At 39.2% G+C, this 19,927-nt stretch overlaps 1 protein-coding gene across 2 annotated transcripts; it reads left to right on the top strand.

Annotated features, from left to right (window-relative positions):
• Positions 1-1,483: 1,483 nt before the first annotated feature.
• Positions 1,484-17,964, top strand: LOC145468066 (uncharacterized). Of its 2 annotated transcripts, XM_081451731.1 has the most exons (4): positions 1,484-3,205; positions 3,751-3,821; positions 4,400-11,014; positions 17,757-17,964. In XM_081451731.1, the coding sequence occupies exons 3-4, from the start codon at positions 4,411-4,413 to the stop codon at positions 17,789-17,791; spliced, it is 6,639 nt and encodes a 2,212-aa protein (XP_081307857.1). In that variant the 5' UTR covers positions 1,484-3,205; positions 3,751-3,821; positions 4,400-4,410; the 3' UTR covers positions 17,792-17,964. The 2 variants fall into 2 exon arrangements, with proteins under 2 accessions (XP_081307857.1, XP_081307856.1); XM_081451730.1 differs by having other exon boundaries at positions 1,484-3,821.
• Positions 17,965-19,927: the final 1,963 nt, after the last annotated feature.

Below are 19,927 nucleotides of genomic sequence, written 5' to 3'. Positions count from 1 at the left end.
TGTCTTTGATCATATTCCCGATCATATTGATCATATAATTGGCTAGTGTGATCTATGTTCTGGTAACACAACGTATTTATTACGGCTTCACAGCTTTACACGGCACTTCGTTTTCACGGCTTTCGACATGAATCGTTTACAACTCTTGCAAAGAAACACGAAGGAACGACGCGAGTCACGTGACGCTACAAATACTATTGCGAGGTACCCACGGGGTACCATTACAAGTCAAGTCTGTTCGGTTTCTTGCTTAGTCTATCCGTGCGGGTGTAACGGGCTGTAACAACCTAATCCACCCACAATTCAGTAGAAATTACTTACTGGATGTACTTATGTCGTTTCCAGTTTTCACTTGTTAAATTGTCGGCGATACGGAATTACCTTAACATCGCATGGACCTGTACTGGAATGTAAGCATCCGTGTAGATGTTTACTTAGATCTCTTTATTGACAGTTAGTAACGTTTAAGCGACAACCAAACTTTAACTCGATAAATATTTACTTCTTTGATTGGCGTACTCAGTTTCAAACTTGATGCGTTCAACCCTGATTTGCTTTTAGTGTGTGTAACACTTCCTTTGCGTACTGCTACTTTCTACTGAAATTGATGAACCTACATAAACGATGATTCTCATTTGAAGACGGTTTAGCTTGCTGAGTAAAGTTTTGCATTCTATAAAGCTAATCCAAAAGGGTCAACCTGTATTGTGAACCGTCAAACAGTTTTGCCATTTCAGGGTTGTTACGTGACAATAGACACGCACGTATACTCATCAACGACAGGAGACTAATAAAAGAAAAATTTGGAATTGAGAGGCACTAAGGCATCACTACCTATCTTATTTCCTTCGTCCTTTCTCTAGCAGATTTTTGAGGTCACGCAAAGCAAGAGTGCCCTGTAACACAGCACACTATTTTCTCAGTACCGACGTCGTATCCTTACAAAAACCAAATATAGCTTAAAGCGGCGGACTGCCGGTTAAAGGAAGGATTGAAAGAACATAAAAAATTGGCATCTAATAGAACAGGCCTCTTAATATTTTAAGAGAGGCAATGACATCTCAGGCAATTCAACTGCTGATCACATTGTCACGCAACACAATTTAGGGGTGTGATTGAGGAACACGTATTTTCACTGGCCTGAAAATCGTTTCTTCATCAAGGCAAACTTCATGAAAAAAGTAGCAATGCGATGAAGATCCAAAGTGACCAGCCTATTGAGAATTCCAAAGCAAGGAATGAATCTGTTAATTTACGTTTTCAAGGAATTCCGTTTAATTTAATAATGTGTACTCAGTTTATTCCGAAGCTCGAGTGAAATATTTAATCATAAAGTAAGAACATAAATAACGTCTTACTAATATACACCGATTCTGGAATATACCATATCTCAAACTTTTTTGTGAATGGAAATTTTGCATATGAAAATACTACAGCAAAGCAAGTAAGTGTTTACTACTGGTAGTGATACTGTAAAGTTTAACGCGACGTTCCTTGTTTAATTTAATTATAGTTGTTGTCTATGTTTTAAAGATATCCCTTTCACGTTTCACAAATTTTGTATTCCCATTCCTTGAGTGGCTATCTGTACTCCTTATAACAAAAGTATTAGCTGTATTGCATAAGATCCATGTCAAAAAGGATCCATCGGAGCTATAGTCAAGTTCGCTACCGTGTGAAATAGTTTGCGTGACTCTTGATAAAGTACTAGTGCTATTGAAAAAACAAACAGATTGGTGTATTGATAAGCTGAGTTGTAAAAACTTGTTTGCACTTCTTTACCTTACAAGATTTAATGGAAATGTATAAAATGAAAAAATATTCGGAACAGTAGCAATTGCGCAATAATTAACAATTGAATAATTAAGTCAGATATGCCTCAAAGTGACCTCACGGAAAATTCTCTCAACGGAACAGTTTCTACGGGCCACCTGCAATTTTTTCCAGGCAAGTAGAATAAACAACCCGCTTTTATTTGGATATATTTATTTACTTGACTGTAATATAACAGACAGCATTTGACAAGTTCAAAGTTTGCTAATATTAGCCTTATCACTTTAGGTCCGTAAATGGTTCAGCTTCCGAGGGTTGACTATTTTGTAAAAAACAACATTTTTAAACAAAAGTTAGCCCCGAGTAAAGTTTAAGAGATTCCCCACAAACTGTGTAAAGGGTATGTTAAGACAACGTTTGGTACGTCCATACGAGTATGTTAAACATGTGCCAAATTTCAAGCCTCATGGCTGCCGCTGAAGACCCTGTGGCCGAATTTTTAAGTTTTGTAAATTTCGAAGAAAAGAAAAGGAAATCGAACCTTTTGATGTCATTTCCGAAAATAGTTAGCCAAATGGGTTATCTTGGTCAAATAAGAAAAAATTCGTTATTTCGCTTCTGTCGGCCGATTCTCGAAATTTTCGGATTTACGCTCTTAATACCTTACTTGAAAACAACAAATCGACGGGGTCACCCAGTTTAAATTCCTCGAGCTTCAAACAATTCATACCGAAAACTTGGTAAGTTTGGCTTTGGTCTTTGATCAGCGCAGGTAGTGGGCAGAGAAAATCAGAGTTCAGAGTGCTTTTGCAACTCTTTTGAGAACGGGAGCGAAGGTTAAAAAGCTTATAAAATGAAAGATTTTCCGTGACCAATGACCCCGGGTAAAGACACGAAAGTCCCAGATGTGAAAGACTTGACAGAAGCTGACTGATGCTTGCGTGTAAGCAGAGCATCGTCAAGCATTTTCGCACGATCTCCTTTCGCCGGCCCTTTCGCCGCCATGTGTTTCTTGCATCCAGTGGGCTCAGTTTCGATCATCGGTTTATCGTAAAAGTTGATGCTCGCACTCGAAAAACCAGTTTGACGACTGTAAACCGGAATGGCTAGCCCGAGATTTGGGGCTACGGCGACTTTAAAGGCTAAAGCAGATTTGTGCAGAGCCTCTTTTTCCGTCTCCTGTCCGCTCAAAAAAGCGATAAAAGAGGCTCTGCTCGCAGAGTGGCCCAACTTAACCTAGATATAAAATATCGTCTATTTGATGCTGTCGTTTTATATGTTTACTGTGCGTTAAAAATGCCTCTCAGTAGTTATAAAAATGAAGTACTAATGTATCCTTGTCCTTGTTAGGGGAATAGCCTTATTGCTCACAAGGGCGAAGTTAACGTTGGATTTCGCTCCGAAGCTCACTTCTCAAGTAACGGATAGAATAGTAAGTTTAAGCATCGCTTTTCTGACCATAAATATTAAGTTTCAATACTGTAAGTATGAAGTAATAATTGTAATGTTCAGTATACACAAGTCATGCTTTAGAAAGCAATCCTTGGTGACTTTTAGTTTCATACGCGCTGAATTTGCCGATCTCCGTGTTAATTTTGTCTGTGAACAGGAGGTTTTACGCCTATCTTTGTCTGTTACTAAGACCCGGAATCAAGACTTCCAGTTTTGCGTGTTTCTGTGTATCCGTGACTTTCCGTTTTGTGAGCTTACCTTCGCGGATCGGCGGAAAATTCCAATTTTGCTTGTTTCTGCTTTTTGTGAATTTTGAGGCATGTTTGTCTTACTTGGCCTGTGGCTTTCAATTTCTAAGGGGTTTACCTTTATCTGCATATTTCAATTTTGTACCACTGTCTTTCCTTTATGATTAAATTTTGGCAGTGTGTTTCTATATCTGCATGGAGTTAGAGGCAAAATCAGAATTGTTAAAGAAATACATCTCTTGAATGAGCTTATGATGGTTTTTATGTTGTCTCATAGACAAACAAAGTCCAGTGTAAACAGACGCTGTCGTTGCTTTTGTATTCTTGAAACCGAGAGAACAGGAAGTGGTGAGTGTTTACAGTCTTATTTGTTGTTGTTCAAACAAGAATGACCTTATATATCAATGGCAAGAAAATATTTCTGGAAGTCGCTAATCGTGTTTCTAACAGCAAAATATGAAAGTACTATTTCACTTCCCTGTTAGACTTTGTCTTTCTGAAGAGGGCAGAGGAAACTTATACCCGATTATTTAGTGCTTAATTATGCGCATGTCTCGATAGACATATTGTTGAGAACGTCTTCCATTGATTAAATTAATTATTGTATATTAAGAACACTACAGACGAAATAACCTGCTTGTGTTGTAATCAACTGTAAAACCGAGAATAATTTGGATCTCGAGTTCATGAATTTCTCGACCTTAACATTGTCCGTTCAAAAAAAAAGCTTTATCTATAATATGTAGCGATGATTTCTGTCATGAATTAGCTCGATAGATAACAGAAGCAGACATTTTTTAGTATATGAGTGTTTTAGTAAAGCAAACATGTTCCTATTACAATCATAACAACAATAGTTGACAAATGGATAACTGGACTTGTTTCCAAGTTTGTGTACACTTTTATTCTCTGTTATATTCTGACAGAAGTAATTGACATGAACAACGTAGACGAAGTCATACAAGTTATCTCAATCGGCCTCATTATCGCCGATTTCCTTCTCAACACCAATCGATTCCTAAAAGCCATCGGATTATGCAAGGAATGCTTGTTCATTCTCAAAGACACAGCAGGTTTAAAACACAAGAAAATAAGCAAATCATTCTACACAAGGATATATTTTACTATGTGCAAGGCTTGTAGTATTTTCAACGATAACACAAACGCCATAAGATATGCAGAAAAAATTCTCCAAATTCACCGTGACAGTGGAGAAAGACTTGAAGAATGTGAGCTAAGTATAGATCTTGCAGGAATTTATCTCCATCAGGGTAAATACGCCCAAGCAAAACAAATATATGAAAAAGCGCTCCTAATCAGTAGAGAAATCGGTCACAGAAAAGCAGAAGCGTGTTGTTACGGAAGCTTTGGAACCATCTATACATCAGTTGGCGAATATGAGAAGGCTAGAGAACATCTCGAGAAATCACTTGCGATCAACAAAGAAATTGGAGACAGAAATGGAGAAGCTAACTGTTACGGAAGCCTTGGAACCGTCTATACATCAGTTAGCGAACATGAGAAGGCTAAAGAACATCTTGAGAAATCACTTGCGATCAAGAAAGAAATTGGGGACAGAAGTGGAGAAGCTAAGTCTTACGCAAATCTTGGAAATGTCTATCTATCAATTGGCGAATATGAGAAGGCTAGAGAACATTTCGAGAAATCACTTGCGATCAACAAAGAAATTGGAGACAGAAATGGAGAAGCTACCTGTTACGGAAGCCTTGGAACCGTCTATACATCAGTTAGCGCACATGAGAAGGCTAAAGAACATCTTGAGAAATCACTTGCGATCAAGAAAGAAATTGGGGACAGAAGTGGAGAAGCTAAGTCTTACGCAAATCTTGGAAATGTCTATCTATCAATTGGCGAATATGAGAAGGCTAGAGAACATTTCGAGAAATCACTTGCGATCAACAAAGAAATTGGAGACAGAAATGGAGAAGCTAACTGTTACGGAAGCCTTGGAACCGTCTATACATCAGTTAGCGCACATGAGAAGGCTAAAGAACATCTTGAGAAATCACTTGCGATCAAGAAAGAAATTGGGGACAGAAGTGGAGAAGCTAAGTCTTACGCAAATCTTGGAAATGTCTATCTATCAATTGGCGAATATGAGAAGGCTAGAGAACATTTCGAGAAATCACTTGCGATCAACAAAGAAATTGGAGACAGAAATGGAGAAGCTACCTGTTACGGAAGCCTTGGAACCGTCTATACATCAGTTAGCGAACATGAGAAGGCTAAAGAACATCTTGAGAAATCATTTGCGATCACGAAAGAAATTGGGGACAGAAGTGGAGAAGCTAAGTCTTACGCAAATCTTGGAAATGTGTATCTATCAATTGGCGAATATGAGAAGGCTAGAGAACATTTCGAGAAATCACTTGCGATCCAAAAAGAAATTAGGGACAGAAGTGAAGAAGTTGTGTCTTACACAAATCTTGGAAATGTGTATCTATCAGTTGGCGAATATGAGAAAGCTACAGAACATCTCGAGAAGTCACTTGCCATCCAGAAAGAGATTGGAGACCGAGATAGAGAAGCTGCCTGTTACGCAAGCCTTGGAACTGTCTATCTATCAGTTGCCGAATATAAGAAGGCTAGAGAACATCTCGAGAAATCACTTGCGATCCAGAAACAAACTGGGCACAGAAGTGGAGAAGCTGTGTCTTACGCAAATCTTGGAAATGTGTATCTATCAGTTGGCGAATATGAGAAAGCTACAGAACATCTCGAGAAGTCACTTGCCATCCAGAAAGAGATTGGAAACAGAGATAGAGAAGCTGCCTGTTACGCGAACCTTGGAACTGTCTATCTATCAGTTGCCGAATATAAGAAGGCTAGAGAACATCTCGAGAAATCACTTGCGATCCAGAAACAAACTGGGCACAGAAGTGGAGAAGCTGTGTCTTACGCAAATCTTGGAAATGTGTATCTATCAGTTGGCGAATATGAGAAAGCTACAGAACATCTCGAGAAGTCACTTGCCATCCAGAAAGAGATTGGAAACAGAGAGAGAGAAGCTGCCTGTTACGCGAACCTTGGAACTGTCTATCTATCAGTTGCCGAATATAAGAAGGCTAGAGAACATCTCGAGAAATCACTTGCGATCCAGAAACAAACTGGGGACAGAAGTGGAGAAGCTAAGTCTTGCGCATATCTTGGAAATGTGTATCTATCAGTTGGCGAATATGAGAAGGCTAGAGAGCATCTCAAGAAATCACTTGCGATCCAGAAAGAAATTGGGGGCAGAAGTGGAGAAGCTAAGTCTTACGCAAGTCTTGGAATCGTCTATCTATCAGTTGGCGAATATGAGAAGGCTAGAGAACATCTCGAGAAGTCACTTGCCATCCAGAAAGAGATTGGAGACAGAAATGGAGAAGCTGCCCGTTACGCGAACCTTGGAACTGTCTATCTATCAGTTGCCGAATATGAGAAGGCTAGAGAACATCTCGAGAAATCACTTGCGATCCAGAAAGAAATTTCGGACAGAAGTGAAGAAGCTGTGTCTTACACAAATCTTGGAAATGTGTATCTATCAGTTGGCGACTATCAGAAGGCTAGAGAACATCTCGAAAAATCACTTGCGATCCAGAAAGAAATTGGGGTCAGAAGTGGAGAAGCTAAGTCTTACGCAAATCTTGCAAATGTGCATCTATCAGTTGGCGAATATGAGAAGGCTAGAGAACATCTCGAGAAATCACTTGCGATCCTCAAAGATATTGAAGACTGCAGGGGAGTAGCTGCCTGTTACGGAAGCCTCGGAACCGTCTATAGATCAGTTGGCGAATATGAGAAAGCTACAGGATATCTCGAAAAGTCACTTGCCATCCAGAAAGAAATTGGGGACAGAAGTGGAGAAGCTAAGTCTTGTGCAAATCTTGGAAATGTGTATCTATCAGTTGGCGAATATGAGAAAGCTAGAGAACATTTCGAGAAGTCACTTGCCATCCAGAAAGAGATTGGAGACAGAAATGGAGAAGCTGCCTGTTACGCGAACCTTGGAACTGTCTATCTATCAGTTGCCGAATATAAGAAGGCTAGAGAACATCTCGAGAAATCACTTGCGATCCAGAAACAAACTGGGGACAGAAGTGGAGAAGCTAAGTCTTGCGCAAATCTTGGAAATGTGTATCTATCAGTTGGCGAATATGAGAAGGCTAGAGAACATCTCGAGAAATCACTTGTGATCCTTAAAGATATTGAAGACTGCAATGGAGAAGCTGCTTGTTACGGAAGCCTTGGAACCGTCTATACATCAGTTGGTGAATATGAAAAGGCTACAGAATATCTCGAGAAGTCACTTGCCATCCAGAAAGAAATTGGGGACAGAAGTGGAGAAGCTAAGTCTTACGCATATCTTGGAAATGTGTATCTAGCAGTTGGCGAATATGAGAAGGCTAAACAACATCTCGAGAAATCACTTGCGATCCAGAAACAAATTGGGGACAGAAGTGGAGAAGCTAGGTGTTACGCAAATCTTGGAAATGTGTATCGATCAGTTGGCGAATATGAGAAGGCTAGAGAACATCTCGAGAAATCACTAGCGATCCAGAAAGAAATTGGGGACAGAAGTGGAGAAGCTAAGTCTTACACAAATCTTGGAAGTGTGTATCGATCAGTTGGCGAATATGAGAAGGCTAAAGAACATCTCGAGAAATCACTTGCGATCCACAAAGATATTGAAGACTGCAGTGGAGTAGCTGCCTGTTACGGAAGTCTCGGAACCGTCTATAGATCAGTTGGCGAATATGAGAAAGCTACAGAATATCTCGAAAAGTCACTTGCCATCCAGAAAGAAATTGGGGACAGAAGTGGAGAAGCTAAGTCTTGTGCAAATCTTGGAAATGTGTATCTATCAGTTGGCGAATATGAGAAAGCTAGAGAACATTTCGAGAAGTCACTTGCCATCCAGAAAGAGATTGGAGACGGAAATGGAGAAGCTGCCTGTTACGCGAACCTTGGAACTGTCTATCTATCAGTTGCCGAATATAAGAAGGCTAGAGAACATCTCGAGAAATCACTTGCGATCCAGAAACAAACTGGGGACAGAAGTGGAGAAGCTAAGTCTTGCGCAAATCTTGGAAATGTGTATCTATCAGTTGGCGAATATGAGAAGGCTAAAGAACATCTCGAGAAATCACTTGCGATCCTTAAAGATATTGAAGACTGCAATGGAGAAGCTGCTTGTTACGGAAGCCTTGGAACCGTCTATACATCAGTTGGTGAATATGAAAAGGCTACAGAATATCTCGAGAAGTCACTTGCCATCCAGAAAGAAATTGGGGACAGAAGTGGAGAAGCTAAGTCTTACGCATATCTTGGAAATGTGTATCTAGCAGTTGGCGAATATGAGAAGGCTAAACAACATCTCGAGAAATCACTTGCGATCCAGAAACAAATTGGGGACAGAAGTGGAGAAGCTAGGTGTTACGCAAATCTTGGAAATGTGTATCGATCAGTTGGCGAATATGAGAAGGCTAGAGAACATCTCGAGAAATCACTAGCGATCCAGAAAGAAATTGGAGACAGAAATGGAGAAGCTGCGTCTTACACAATTCTTGGAAATGTGTATACATTAATTGGCGAATATGAGAAGGCTTCATACTACGATGAAAAATCATTGGCCATCAGCAAAAATATCGGTGACAGACAAAAAATAGCTCTATCTTACCTAAGGATGGGAGATAAACTTCAGTCGCTTGGAAAGTACCACAGCGCTAATGAATGTAATAAGAAAGCTATTGTTATCTTTACAGACATTGGAGACAGAAAAGGGGTCGCCCAATTTTACCTCAACCAAGGCGACCTGGAGTTGGCTGTAGATAACTTAATCAAGGCAAAAGAATATTATGAAAGCAGTCTAGCAAGAAGCAAAGAAATTGGAAACAGGGAAACAGAAGTACATGGTTATGTCTCGCTTGGAAAGTTGTTTTTCAGGCAGTCTGATTATGATAGAGCGGAAGAATATATCAAGGACGCACTTGCATTAAGTGAGAAGATTGGAGACATTGCGATTCAGTTCCTTTCGCTCGAAATGATGGCACGCATTAGAATGAAAGAAGGAAAGATTCAGGAAGCGATCTCGTATTTCCTTTCTGGTATTGAAAAATGCGAGGAAATGCGCGGCTCTCTCCGCGACAACGATCAATTTAAGATTTCTTTCTCTGACCACAATATTCGTTCCTACAGAGATCTCAGTGCGTTGCTCTGTGAAACCGGGAATCCTACTGAAGCTCTGTATGTTTCAGAGCTATCGAGGGCCAGGGCTTTGGCAGATTTAATGTCAGCTCAGTACTCTCAGTACCCTGTGGAGAATCAAATCTCAGCTGATCCTCGCACATGGGATGGCCTTGAAAGCACCGTGGCCAAAATATGCAATCGTACCTGTCTGTACGTCTCATATCATTCTGACAGTATATATTTGTGGATTCTCAAAGCAGGCGGAGTCGCACATTTTCAGGAGATAGAAGTAAATGATTTAATTGCTGGCGAAGGATTAAGTCAACAAGTGGAAGACTTTTTTGATTTCAGAAGTTTTGGCGTTTTACCAGACGAGATTTGCGAAGACCGATCTTTACACGTTTTGCAGCCAGAATCCAACTCATGCGAGAAAGATAGCCATGAAAGTTGGCGAATTGGAAACAAAAGTAAAGACAACGAAGGACCCAAAATGAACCTTCCTATCTGTTACAAACTTATTATCGCTCCAGTGGTGAGTTTTCTTGAGGGCCCTGAAATCATCATTGTTCCTGATCGCGCTTTATACCAAATTCCATTTGCCGCCTTAACTGATAAAAGCGGAAAGTACTTATCCGAGACTTTCAGGATTCGTGTTGTTCCTTCTTTAACAACTCTCAAGCTCATCAATGAAAGTCCAGGAGACTATCACCGTCAGACTGGTGCTTTGATAGTGGGAAATCCTGATGTTGGTGAAGTGCATTTCGAAGGAAAACTCACGATCATTTCGCGACTGCAATGTGCAGAAAACGAAGCGAGGATGGTAGCAGAAAAGCTGGGTGTCGAGCCTTTGTTAGGACAGCAAGCAACTAAGCAGGCAGTACTTCATGCGATGAATTCAGTAGCCCTGATTCATTTAGCCGCACACGGCGATGCTGAGAGAGGAGAAATTGCCCTTGCACCATCGTTTCGTCATCCTAACGGGATACCTCAAGAAGGACTCTACTTATTGACTATGTCTGACATTTCTAAAGTCCAACTGCGAGCTAAACTGGTAGTCCTTAGCTGTTGCCATAGTGCCCGTGGAAAGACAAAAGCCGAAGGAGCTGTTGGAATTGCCCGAGCATTCTTAGGATCTGGCGCACGCTCAGTGTTGGTGGCACTGTGGGCCCTGGATGACAAATCAACAGAGCAGTTAATGACTCATTTCTACGATCACCTATTGGCTGGGGAAAGTGCTGGTGAATCTCTACACGAGGCCATGAAGTGGATGAGAAGAAAGGGCTATGGTATGAATCAGTGGGCACCTTTTATACTAATTGGAGATGACGTGACATTTGATTTTGGAAAGAAAGGTAAGATTCAATGAAAGCACGTGCCTTTATTTTTCTAGCAATGGGCTATTAAGTCATAATTTTCCATACATGTTAACGATCAATGTATTCTCAGACAGTTTTAATAGGGCTAGGTTTCCATATGTAATTATTTCCTAACATTTGTCGTTTGATCTTGTGCGACTGATGTATTTTATTTTACAACTGATAACTAGTTCTGTCGGTCATGTGAGTGTAGACCATTAAATTAAGTAACGTGTAATGTAACGCAATTTTTGAAAGAAAACAAAAAGTGAAGCGTGTTTTGAGCAAGAGCAGCAGACGACAACTTTCCATATTTTCCATGGGAGCCTCAAGTTACCGTGATGTTTTATGACGGAAAAATTCATGGCTTTAACTCATTTACTTGGGCGAGAAAACGACAACAGGGTTTCTTGTTTTATACAGAGATGAAAGATAGCATCGAGCCAATCAGAGGGCGCACAGAATCTGATGTGTTAAACGTAACTCAGTTTTGTAATCAGGCAGCCGCTTTTGTAAGAAAATGCTTAACTGAGACCAGGAGCCATAATCGGAGACGGAGACCGTAAGCGCCCGCCATTTCTAGTATTGGGGCTGTCCCTATGATATGAGACAATTTTTCTTTTTTTAGAACAAATTGCGCCATCCCGTGCGGCACACGTGCGTACATGCTGAGAGGAATTTTGCGGATGTAACGCGGGGAAATGGCGCCCGAAATTCCCGAAATGTTTGATGCTTTTTGCCCACAACTCAATACGTTCATGTCGTTGGAATTTTACTTCAGTATTTTCGTCATAAGCTGCTCCAGTTTGAGTGAAGTAAGACAGTGTCGAATTTTGTTATGTGCCGCTTTAAGATATATCACTGACCAAATTGTGTTCCGCAGCTTCTATTACAACAGCTCCACATTACTCCTCTCCAAGTTTCGAGATTAACAGATTAAGAGTGCCTGTCCATAAAAATGGGAAATAACTCGGCAAGGGTCGAAAATTCGATTTTGCTTATATTTTCATGGTAGATAGGCTAGAGCATGACAAAAACTACTGGATAGTTTTTTTGGCAAAATATCCTTTTAATTCAAAGAAATATGCAAATTACCAAATTCCGTTAAATTCGTCATTTGACGCACCTTTTTATTCAACAAGTTTGAGAGCCTCGCACGCAAAACCATATCACTCTTCCGTCTTTAAAACACTCAAATATTTTTGTGCAATGTTTAAATGTTTACTGGATTGATTTTAGGGAATGTTGTGTTGTCTCTTTGGGTGCAAAATAATTAAATTTCGAAGACATGTATTTCATTCACTTAAAAGTACTTTGTGAATATAATTAATTTTCGTCATGTGCGAAACCTTCAAATGGATTAAGCTTCTGGTGGTTGAATCGCAGAAGGATGGTCTACGGATTCCTGTAAATATTTCTTTGGGCAAATGATTGTGAGCGACGCGAGAGCTTTTCAAAGTACGTTAAAAATACAAATATTTGACCATCCGTAGTCAAATTTCAATTTACGGGTTAGACGTATATTTTAGCATGCACCACATGACGTGACCTATGTTAAGTTGAAATAGACACAGAGCTGATAATTTCGAAATGTTCTAACCTCATTTGCTGTAAAAGGCAGGTCCAAAGCCGATTTGACGTGTTTCTCTCACCATTCGTCGCACATAAAGCAGAAGTTTTCTTTTTTTTAAATAACGTCCGATGTACATCGCTAACTGTCAACTTATTTAACGGTCGAATACCATGTATCTGTGACCCTCTTTCGACACATATGATCACCACCGCATCTAAGTCAAAAACGGCTAAGTCATTTGTGGATAGTTGGTTGTTTTGCACTACACCAAAATATCACGTTTGATCTATTGCTGCTTGAATCCTTGCTTGCAGAGGTTCCTTGCTTGTTCGTCACGCAATGCTGTCATCCCATTTTAGGGGGTAGGGGTAGGACAATTTCTATCCTAATACGTAAGGCTCTGTAAGACTTGGAACAACTGGGAGCACACAATCGTGTTGAATAGGAAGAAATTAAATTAATAAATGAAAAGAGTGAATAGTTTACCATTGCCCCTGTTGTTATCTTTTACTCGACCACCGCTACCTACATGCCCGGCGTAATACTGTAACGCTAAACTCATACTTAGGTCTTTTCGCGCTGTGCAATTATTTTTTGGTTTACATGTAATACAGTGGGCTACCCTCGGGGAAATGGGTGGTGACCGCTTAATGGGGTTACCCGCTTAAATAGAGGTTGGTGTACCTTGAATATTTAATTTTTCACTATCGGGTTATAAATTTCTCGGTGAACATGGAGTCAATTCAAGACAATCATGATAGACGTGTGTTTGAATTATCACTCGTCATGCACCTTCAATTTCAGACTCTTATCTGCCATCGCCCTTTCCAAATCATTGTTTTTAAGTTTTGGGTAGTCGCTTAATAGGGGTAAAGACAATAATGAAACCCTTATCGGAACGGTGGTGGTCGCGGAGGTAACCGGTCAATAGGTGTTTTATTTACAATATTTTACTGACAATAATTTTGGACTGTATTGACAACAGTCCTCTATTTTCTGTTACAAACATACCAATGCCTCGCCGCTAAGCAAACAAAATACGCCAAATAAAATGGCATGGCCAGGGCTATTTTCTCATGTAATTACTAATTAAATTTAGTCTGTTTTTCTCACGAATTAGACACGTTGTGATTTCCTTCTTTGATGTCAGCTCGTTCTTGCTTCATTGATCTATAATTTGTTTATGGCGAGTTTTTTTAAAACTCTAGTGAGTACAGGCACTAGCTTTATCAGCTGTTGTCTGAAACATCAGACCGTACAACAAACGTGATTTGGACCGAGGCCACGTACACTATAGAATACGATTAAATAAATATACACCTATTATTATATATATGAACAAACAGATGAACAATGATTAAATTCTTTCACTTATCCTGAGAGTACTCTATACAAAATAGATCAAAATGTGCAGCATATGCAGTGACAGCATTGCGTGACGAACAAATAACGGCTGTAAGACTGTGCTGCGCCGACGCGCTTTTCAGCAATGGTCAACAATCGATCAAACGTAATATTTTGGCGCAGTGCAAAGCAAGCAACTATCTACAAATGACTCAGTCGTTTTTGACTTAGATGCAGTGATGTTCATATGCGCTGAAAGATGGTCACAGATTCATGGTATTCGACCAATAATAGGTTGACAGTGGGCGATGTACATCCCACGTTAACCTTGTGTAGACAAAAACAAACTTCTGCTTTATGTGCGACGAAAGGTGAAAGAAACACGTCAACTCGGCTTTGAACCTGCCTTTTACAACAAATAAGGCTAGAAAATTTGGAAATTATCAGCTCTGTGTCTATTTCAACTTATTATAGGTCAAGTCATGAGGCACATGCTAAAATATACGTCTAACCCGTAAATTGAAATTTGACTACGGATGGTCAAATATTTGTATTTTTAACGTACTTTGAAAAGCTCTAGCGTCGCTCACAATCATTTGCCCAAAGAAATATTTAAAGGAATCCGTAGACCATCCTTCTGCGATTCAACCACCAGAAGCTTAATCCATTTAAAGGTTTTGCACACGGTGAAAATTACTTATATTCTCGATACTTAATCAAGCGCTATTGTAATGATTTAGACATCAAATTAGTTTTTTCTTCCTTTAAGATAGGTAACCTTTTTGGTGTGAAAGACCCTATCCCCGGCGGGCTTCGTTCACGTATGGTTTATAAGTTTACATGTGCGGGCTGTAATGCCTGTTATGTCGGCGAAACCTACCGACATTTTTCCACACGCGTACGTGAGCACTTAGCCGTTGATAGGGCCTCTCACATCTTCAAACATCTTCAGAATTCTGAACGTTGTCGCTCATTGTGTTCAATAGACTGCTTTCATATTTTAGATCACGCCACTACCAGCTTTCAACTGAAGATAAAGGAGGCTATCCATATTCAAAAAGAACTACCTTGCCTCAATCAGCAATTACACCATGTAAATCTAAAATTATCCTTTTAATTTACACCTTTTCACGTTCTGTTGTTACTATTTGTTTTAATTAGCATTTTTGCCTACTTATTGTTCAACTTGCTTTGTAATCATTCATTCAACTGAAGATGACAGAAGTTCTGTCGAAACATGTCTTTTAAACTTAAAAAATTGGTCGTTTTCCTTAAAATCTTTACGTGTCTCCTGCTATCTAGACCTTTTGGATTCACGAAGTACTTTTAAGTGAATGAAATACGTGTCTTCGAAATTTAATTTTTTTGCACCTAAAGAGACAACGCAACATTCCCTAAAATCAATCCAGTACACATTTAAACATTGCACAAAAATATTTGAGTGTTTTAAAGACGGAAGAATGATGTGGTTTTTGCTTGCGAGGCTCTCAAACTTGTTTAATAAAAAGTTGCGTCAAATGACGATTTTAACGGAATTTGGTAATTTGCATATTTCTTTGAAATAAAAGGATATTTTGCCAAAAAAAAATATCCAGTAGTTTTTGTCATCCCCTAGCCTAACTACCATAAGAATATGAGCGAAATCGAATTTTCGACCCGTGCCGCGAAATTAGAATTTATCTTATTTTTACAGGCAGGCAATCTTAACAGCTTTTCCAAAACACAGCAAAAAACTAGTTCGATATATTTGGATATGGCAGCGTTTCGGGACTTCAAAGTTTCCCTCCTCTTGCCACATGAACACGCTTGCAAGGATTTCGCCAGAGTCAGACCGAAAAGAAAAAAAATAATAATTGCAAGTTTGAGTTTCGTCTGAATTGTAAGCAACGCTTGATGGGTTTATCAACGCCAGATAAGTGACAATAAATTTTATGTCTGTAGATGCTGCTCAGTTTTGTTTGTGTAAAAATCCAATAAATTGTCTGTTGTCGATGAATAAGGGAGCCCGCCGATGCGTGTTTTGTAAAGTCAGTAAAACATGACAAATTAGACTTCCCCACTTTCGTATGAAAACGTACATCGAACTCATATAATATCTCTAGTTTTTAAATATGTTTAAGGTTGATAAATGTTTGAGAACATATTAAAAACTTACCTGAAAATATGTGAATACAGCAGAAATAATCAGCAAAATTACGATAACGCTTTCTTTAATCAACTCGAATAACGATTTCGATTTTGTTGCTTGAGTTATCAAAATTCCTTGTCTATTTTATTTTGGCAGTGTAAAATTTCACTATGTTAAAGAAACACACATGATGTTAGTAGCCTTTTGGCGTTGGTGAAAATTGTTGCAGCATCTGAGCAAAAAAGGTAACGAAAGAAATCTTTGTCAAGATTTGTTGACAATTGAAAACACGGACTTGGATTTGAAAGTGCACGCGCTGCACTATGCAAATGAGCTACTTAAGGGCTGATTAACCGATCTTTTAGAGCTGTTGCTAAGGAAAATTTATTCCCATGTAACCTCATCATTTTTAGTTAGTTCAGAGTTATTTGATGTGTTTTAACTTTTTTATGATCATTTACACTAGTGATGACGTCATCAGTTCACGCCCATGGTCATGTGACTAATACAGAAAAAATCCGAAGGCTCCCAGGCAAATTACCTTATCGGAATTTTTTTTCATTGATCTAACATTTTAATCGAAATCCTCATTACGCTATGATCCATTTTGTTTCATTTCTAAAAGGTCAGATTTTGAGAGCATTTCAAAATATTGAAAAATCCGTAATTTTCTGAAAAAAGCATGAAATTTCGAAAAAGGAATGCATAGCTATGTTTCCAACGTTGGCTTTAATCGAAATTCGTCGAAAAACGATGGATTTAATGAAAGACCGCGTTCCTTTAGCATTTAAAGAAACCGAAAGTGCCCTCGATATCCATTGGAAGTTACCTTTTCAGCGCGTGCGCAATTTACAGTACCAGTGCACTTCGGTAAGATCAAACAAAACCACACGGAGTTAGTTTTTCTCTTTCTATTGCTCTTGTTTTTCTTTCTCTCTCTTATTTTGTTTTTGCTTATATTTTTTTTTACTTTGCATTTTGCGAAACACAAAGAAAACGTCTAAAATGTAAGCGAATTTGCAAGTTTTTGAGTTGTTTTTATTTTCCGCGCTCAGGCTGATGTAACTGACCGGAAGTGAAATTTCACCTCCTTAGCAACGTGCGCGAGCGCGCGCATGAATCGGTTAATGGGCCCTTTGGCAAAATTGCCCAAAAAACCGAAACAATAAGAAACTATCAAAAACATGGATTGGTTATGATTAAGCATTGTTGGGGAAACTCACAAATGAACTCGATACCAAAAGTAAAGAGCTTTCTTACATAAATTTTCTTTATAATTACAGAACAAACGCAAAAGCTTAATACGCGTAAAACAGATATTAGTCATTCATAGCGCGAAATTGAAGTTATGTTTTCGACCCTGAAAAACTCACCTCTTTCATTAGCTCATAGCATATAACTACATATTCGCTGTGAAAAATCTGCAAGAGAATCTCGCAACTCTCACCATTTAATCACGCAACGTGACAACATCCACGCGAGAGCCCCCGACATGCGCGTGGATCCACGCGGATATATGACGTCAGGATGGCGCAATTTGTTCTAAAAATAGAAAAATTGTCCCATATCATAGGTGCGCGCGGAACCCAAGACTTACGATCTCCGTCCCCGATTATGGCTCCTGCCGAGAACTGAACATTGACGTAGTTGTATGGCTATATTTTTTACTGTTTTTTGCTTATTTCCTCTGTCAGGTGTTGCCAAGAGTGACCAGGACGACAGCGAGTGACCCCCAAAGAAAAGTGCCAGGACTTCAACGGAAAGTGTTGGTGCTTTTGCTAAGTTGGATAGAGGTTATGATCAAGAATTTCTGCAACGATTACTTTTAGCCTACAAGTTTCAGTTTTTCTTATTTGTTTTCTTAGCGACGAAAGAAGATTTCAAAGTTTCCCGGATACTGCAGTGTACAGCTCAAATAACTCTCAAATAACTGCCTAAACCAGAAAAACCTCAGTGCCTAAGGTAAATTCTTTGCAATGTATCCAACGTTTAGACGTGATGATAGAAATTGTTCTGAATCTTCTCTTTTAGGAAAAACATAAAGTATACTGTAATACCAAAGTGACGCTTAACAGACAAACCTGACGTTTTACCAGCGAAACGTGCTGTTAAACTTGTAAATATTGTACAAAAAAGAATACTGACACTTAGTAGCAATTGTTAATGAGGAAAGTAGGGTTTTAAAGTAAATTATACTGTCAGAAACAACATGTATTTTGGCCGTTGTAACATTTCTGAAGAAAGTTTATGCAACTGTACGTGTTCTGCATAGCTTTTGTTGGCATTTTCATACGTTAAAACGAAAGGAAGTACTGTAATAAGCATATTGTATGACAAAGACATAGAGAATTGGTAAAAATTTCAACTGTCAGCTGGCAAAATAACGCTTTTTTTTTAACTTATAGCTAAGATCTGAAATCCGTAAAGAGTTTATTGCAAGAAAAGGACAGGAATTTGAACTGATAACCTTGACACTACGTCGGAGAAATTTGAAAATGGGCAGCTTTATCCTGCGGTTAGGCCTACCGTCTCCACAAATCCTTCTCGAAAACGAAGCTTTTAGAAAACGTTCTTCGAAACAGAAGAAATTTGAAAACGCCGGCTTTGCGTTTTAGTTTTGGAAGAAAAACACTTTGAAAACAGAGCTTTTCAAAAACGATGACATCACAATATAATTCGTGTGATTTCTCTTTCCCAGTTTTCTGGAACACAAGTCCATATAAAGACCGGTGATTATTTTGTTTTCAAATTTCGCCGGCGTAGTATGAAATGGGGCCTGGGAAATTCGGACAAGATTTAACTAAGAACCGAGATTCCAGCTTCTCTTTCCAGATCCTTCTTGTTGTTATCAGTCAGAACGGAACTCACTTCGTTAAAGGAAAGTCGTACGAGTAGGTGATGACGTAAGCTCATTTGGGGGAATCCCTTAGTTCTTGTTTATTACCTAATCACCAAAAACGAAACGTAAATTGCTTATTGAATTAATACAGGAAATCCCCCTCTGTAAATAAAGTTATTGTTATTTTGTTATTCTGTAGAAAATATTTATAGCCTTTTCAAGGGAAACAGGTATTGGGATTATTAATAGAGAGCTTCAGAGATCCAGTGGCTAGAAAGTGAACCACAAGGTTGACTTTTTTTCTTTTTCTATTTGGAGTAAAATGCTTTCTTTGCATATTCAGTTGGAGCTAGTTCTTAAAACTGATAGACGCACTGATTGGTCTTAGGTAATTGCGAGATTCGGTACAATCATTAAAATGTAAATTCTCATATTTTACTGGGCGTCGTCTTTCGCGTCGTCCATCTCATTGCTTATTCGAGTTCCGTATTGCCTTGCATGTCACGTGTTTGTCGTTCTCCCGGGGGTAACGGAGATAAAAAAATTCTTGTCTGATGATAACACACATCACACCCTACACCGACCATTTGAGCAGTTGGGTGTGGTCTTAGGGCGTAATTCACGTCTTCATGATTGGTAGGGCAGGGTTAATTCACACAGCCGGTTAACTGTCAATAGCTTTTTCAGGAGAAAGAATCGAACTCAGCAGCAATGAGATCCTGCCGAGAAGCCATTTTGCAGGTTAGGGGTAGACTACCCAACCAGTAGAACTTCCCTTGGAGAATACATTTTTAATGAAGTAGGTTTGTCTGAACCAAAGACGTCGCTAATATTTACTATTAGCTGTCAGCAACACAGACGAAAGGAAGTTAGTAAAACTTTACACATTGAGTCATGCATGCATACACGCACAGTATATATTTATAAGACAAACACATACCTCGACTGTGTAATTGTAACTCAAGTTGCGAATGAAACTGAAACACGAGGTAAAAATGAAACGCCAAAATAAGACTGTGCCAAAAT

Source organism: Orbicella franksi, chromosome 14 (assembly GCF_964199315.1).
Source record: "Orbicella franksi chromosome 14, jaOrbFran1.1, whole genome shotgun sequence".
NCBI lineage: Eukaryota > Metazoa > Cnidaria > Anthozoa > Scleractinia > Merulinidae > Orbicella > Orbicella franksi.
The sequence above is the reverse complement of the archived record's forward strand: the minus strand, read 5'-3'. Positions and strand labels throughout refer to the sequence as shown.

What these genes read in the sequence shown, in the direction of transcription:
- LOC145468066 (XM_081451730.1), top strand. Translation starts at nt 3,725, where the DNA reads ATGATGGTTTTTATGTTGTCTCATAGACAAACAAAGTCCAGTGTAAAC. An exon ending in AACCGAGAGAACAGGAAGTG is followed by an intron (nt 3,822 to 4,399) that starts GTGAGTGTTTAC and finishes ATATTCTGACAG; the next exon opens with AAGTAATTGACATGAACAAC. An exon ending in ATTTGATTTTGGAAAGAAAG is followed by an intron (nt 11,015 to 17,756) that starts GTAAGATTCAAT and finishes TTCCTCTGTCAG; the next exon opens with GTGTTGCCAAGAGTGACCAG.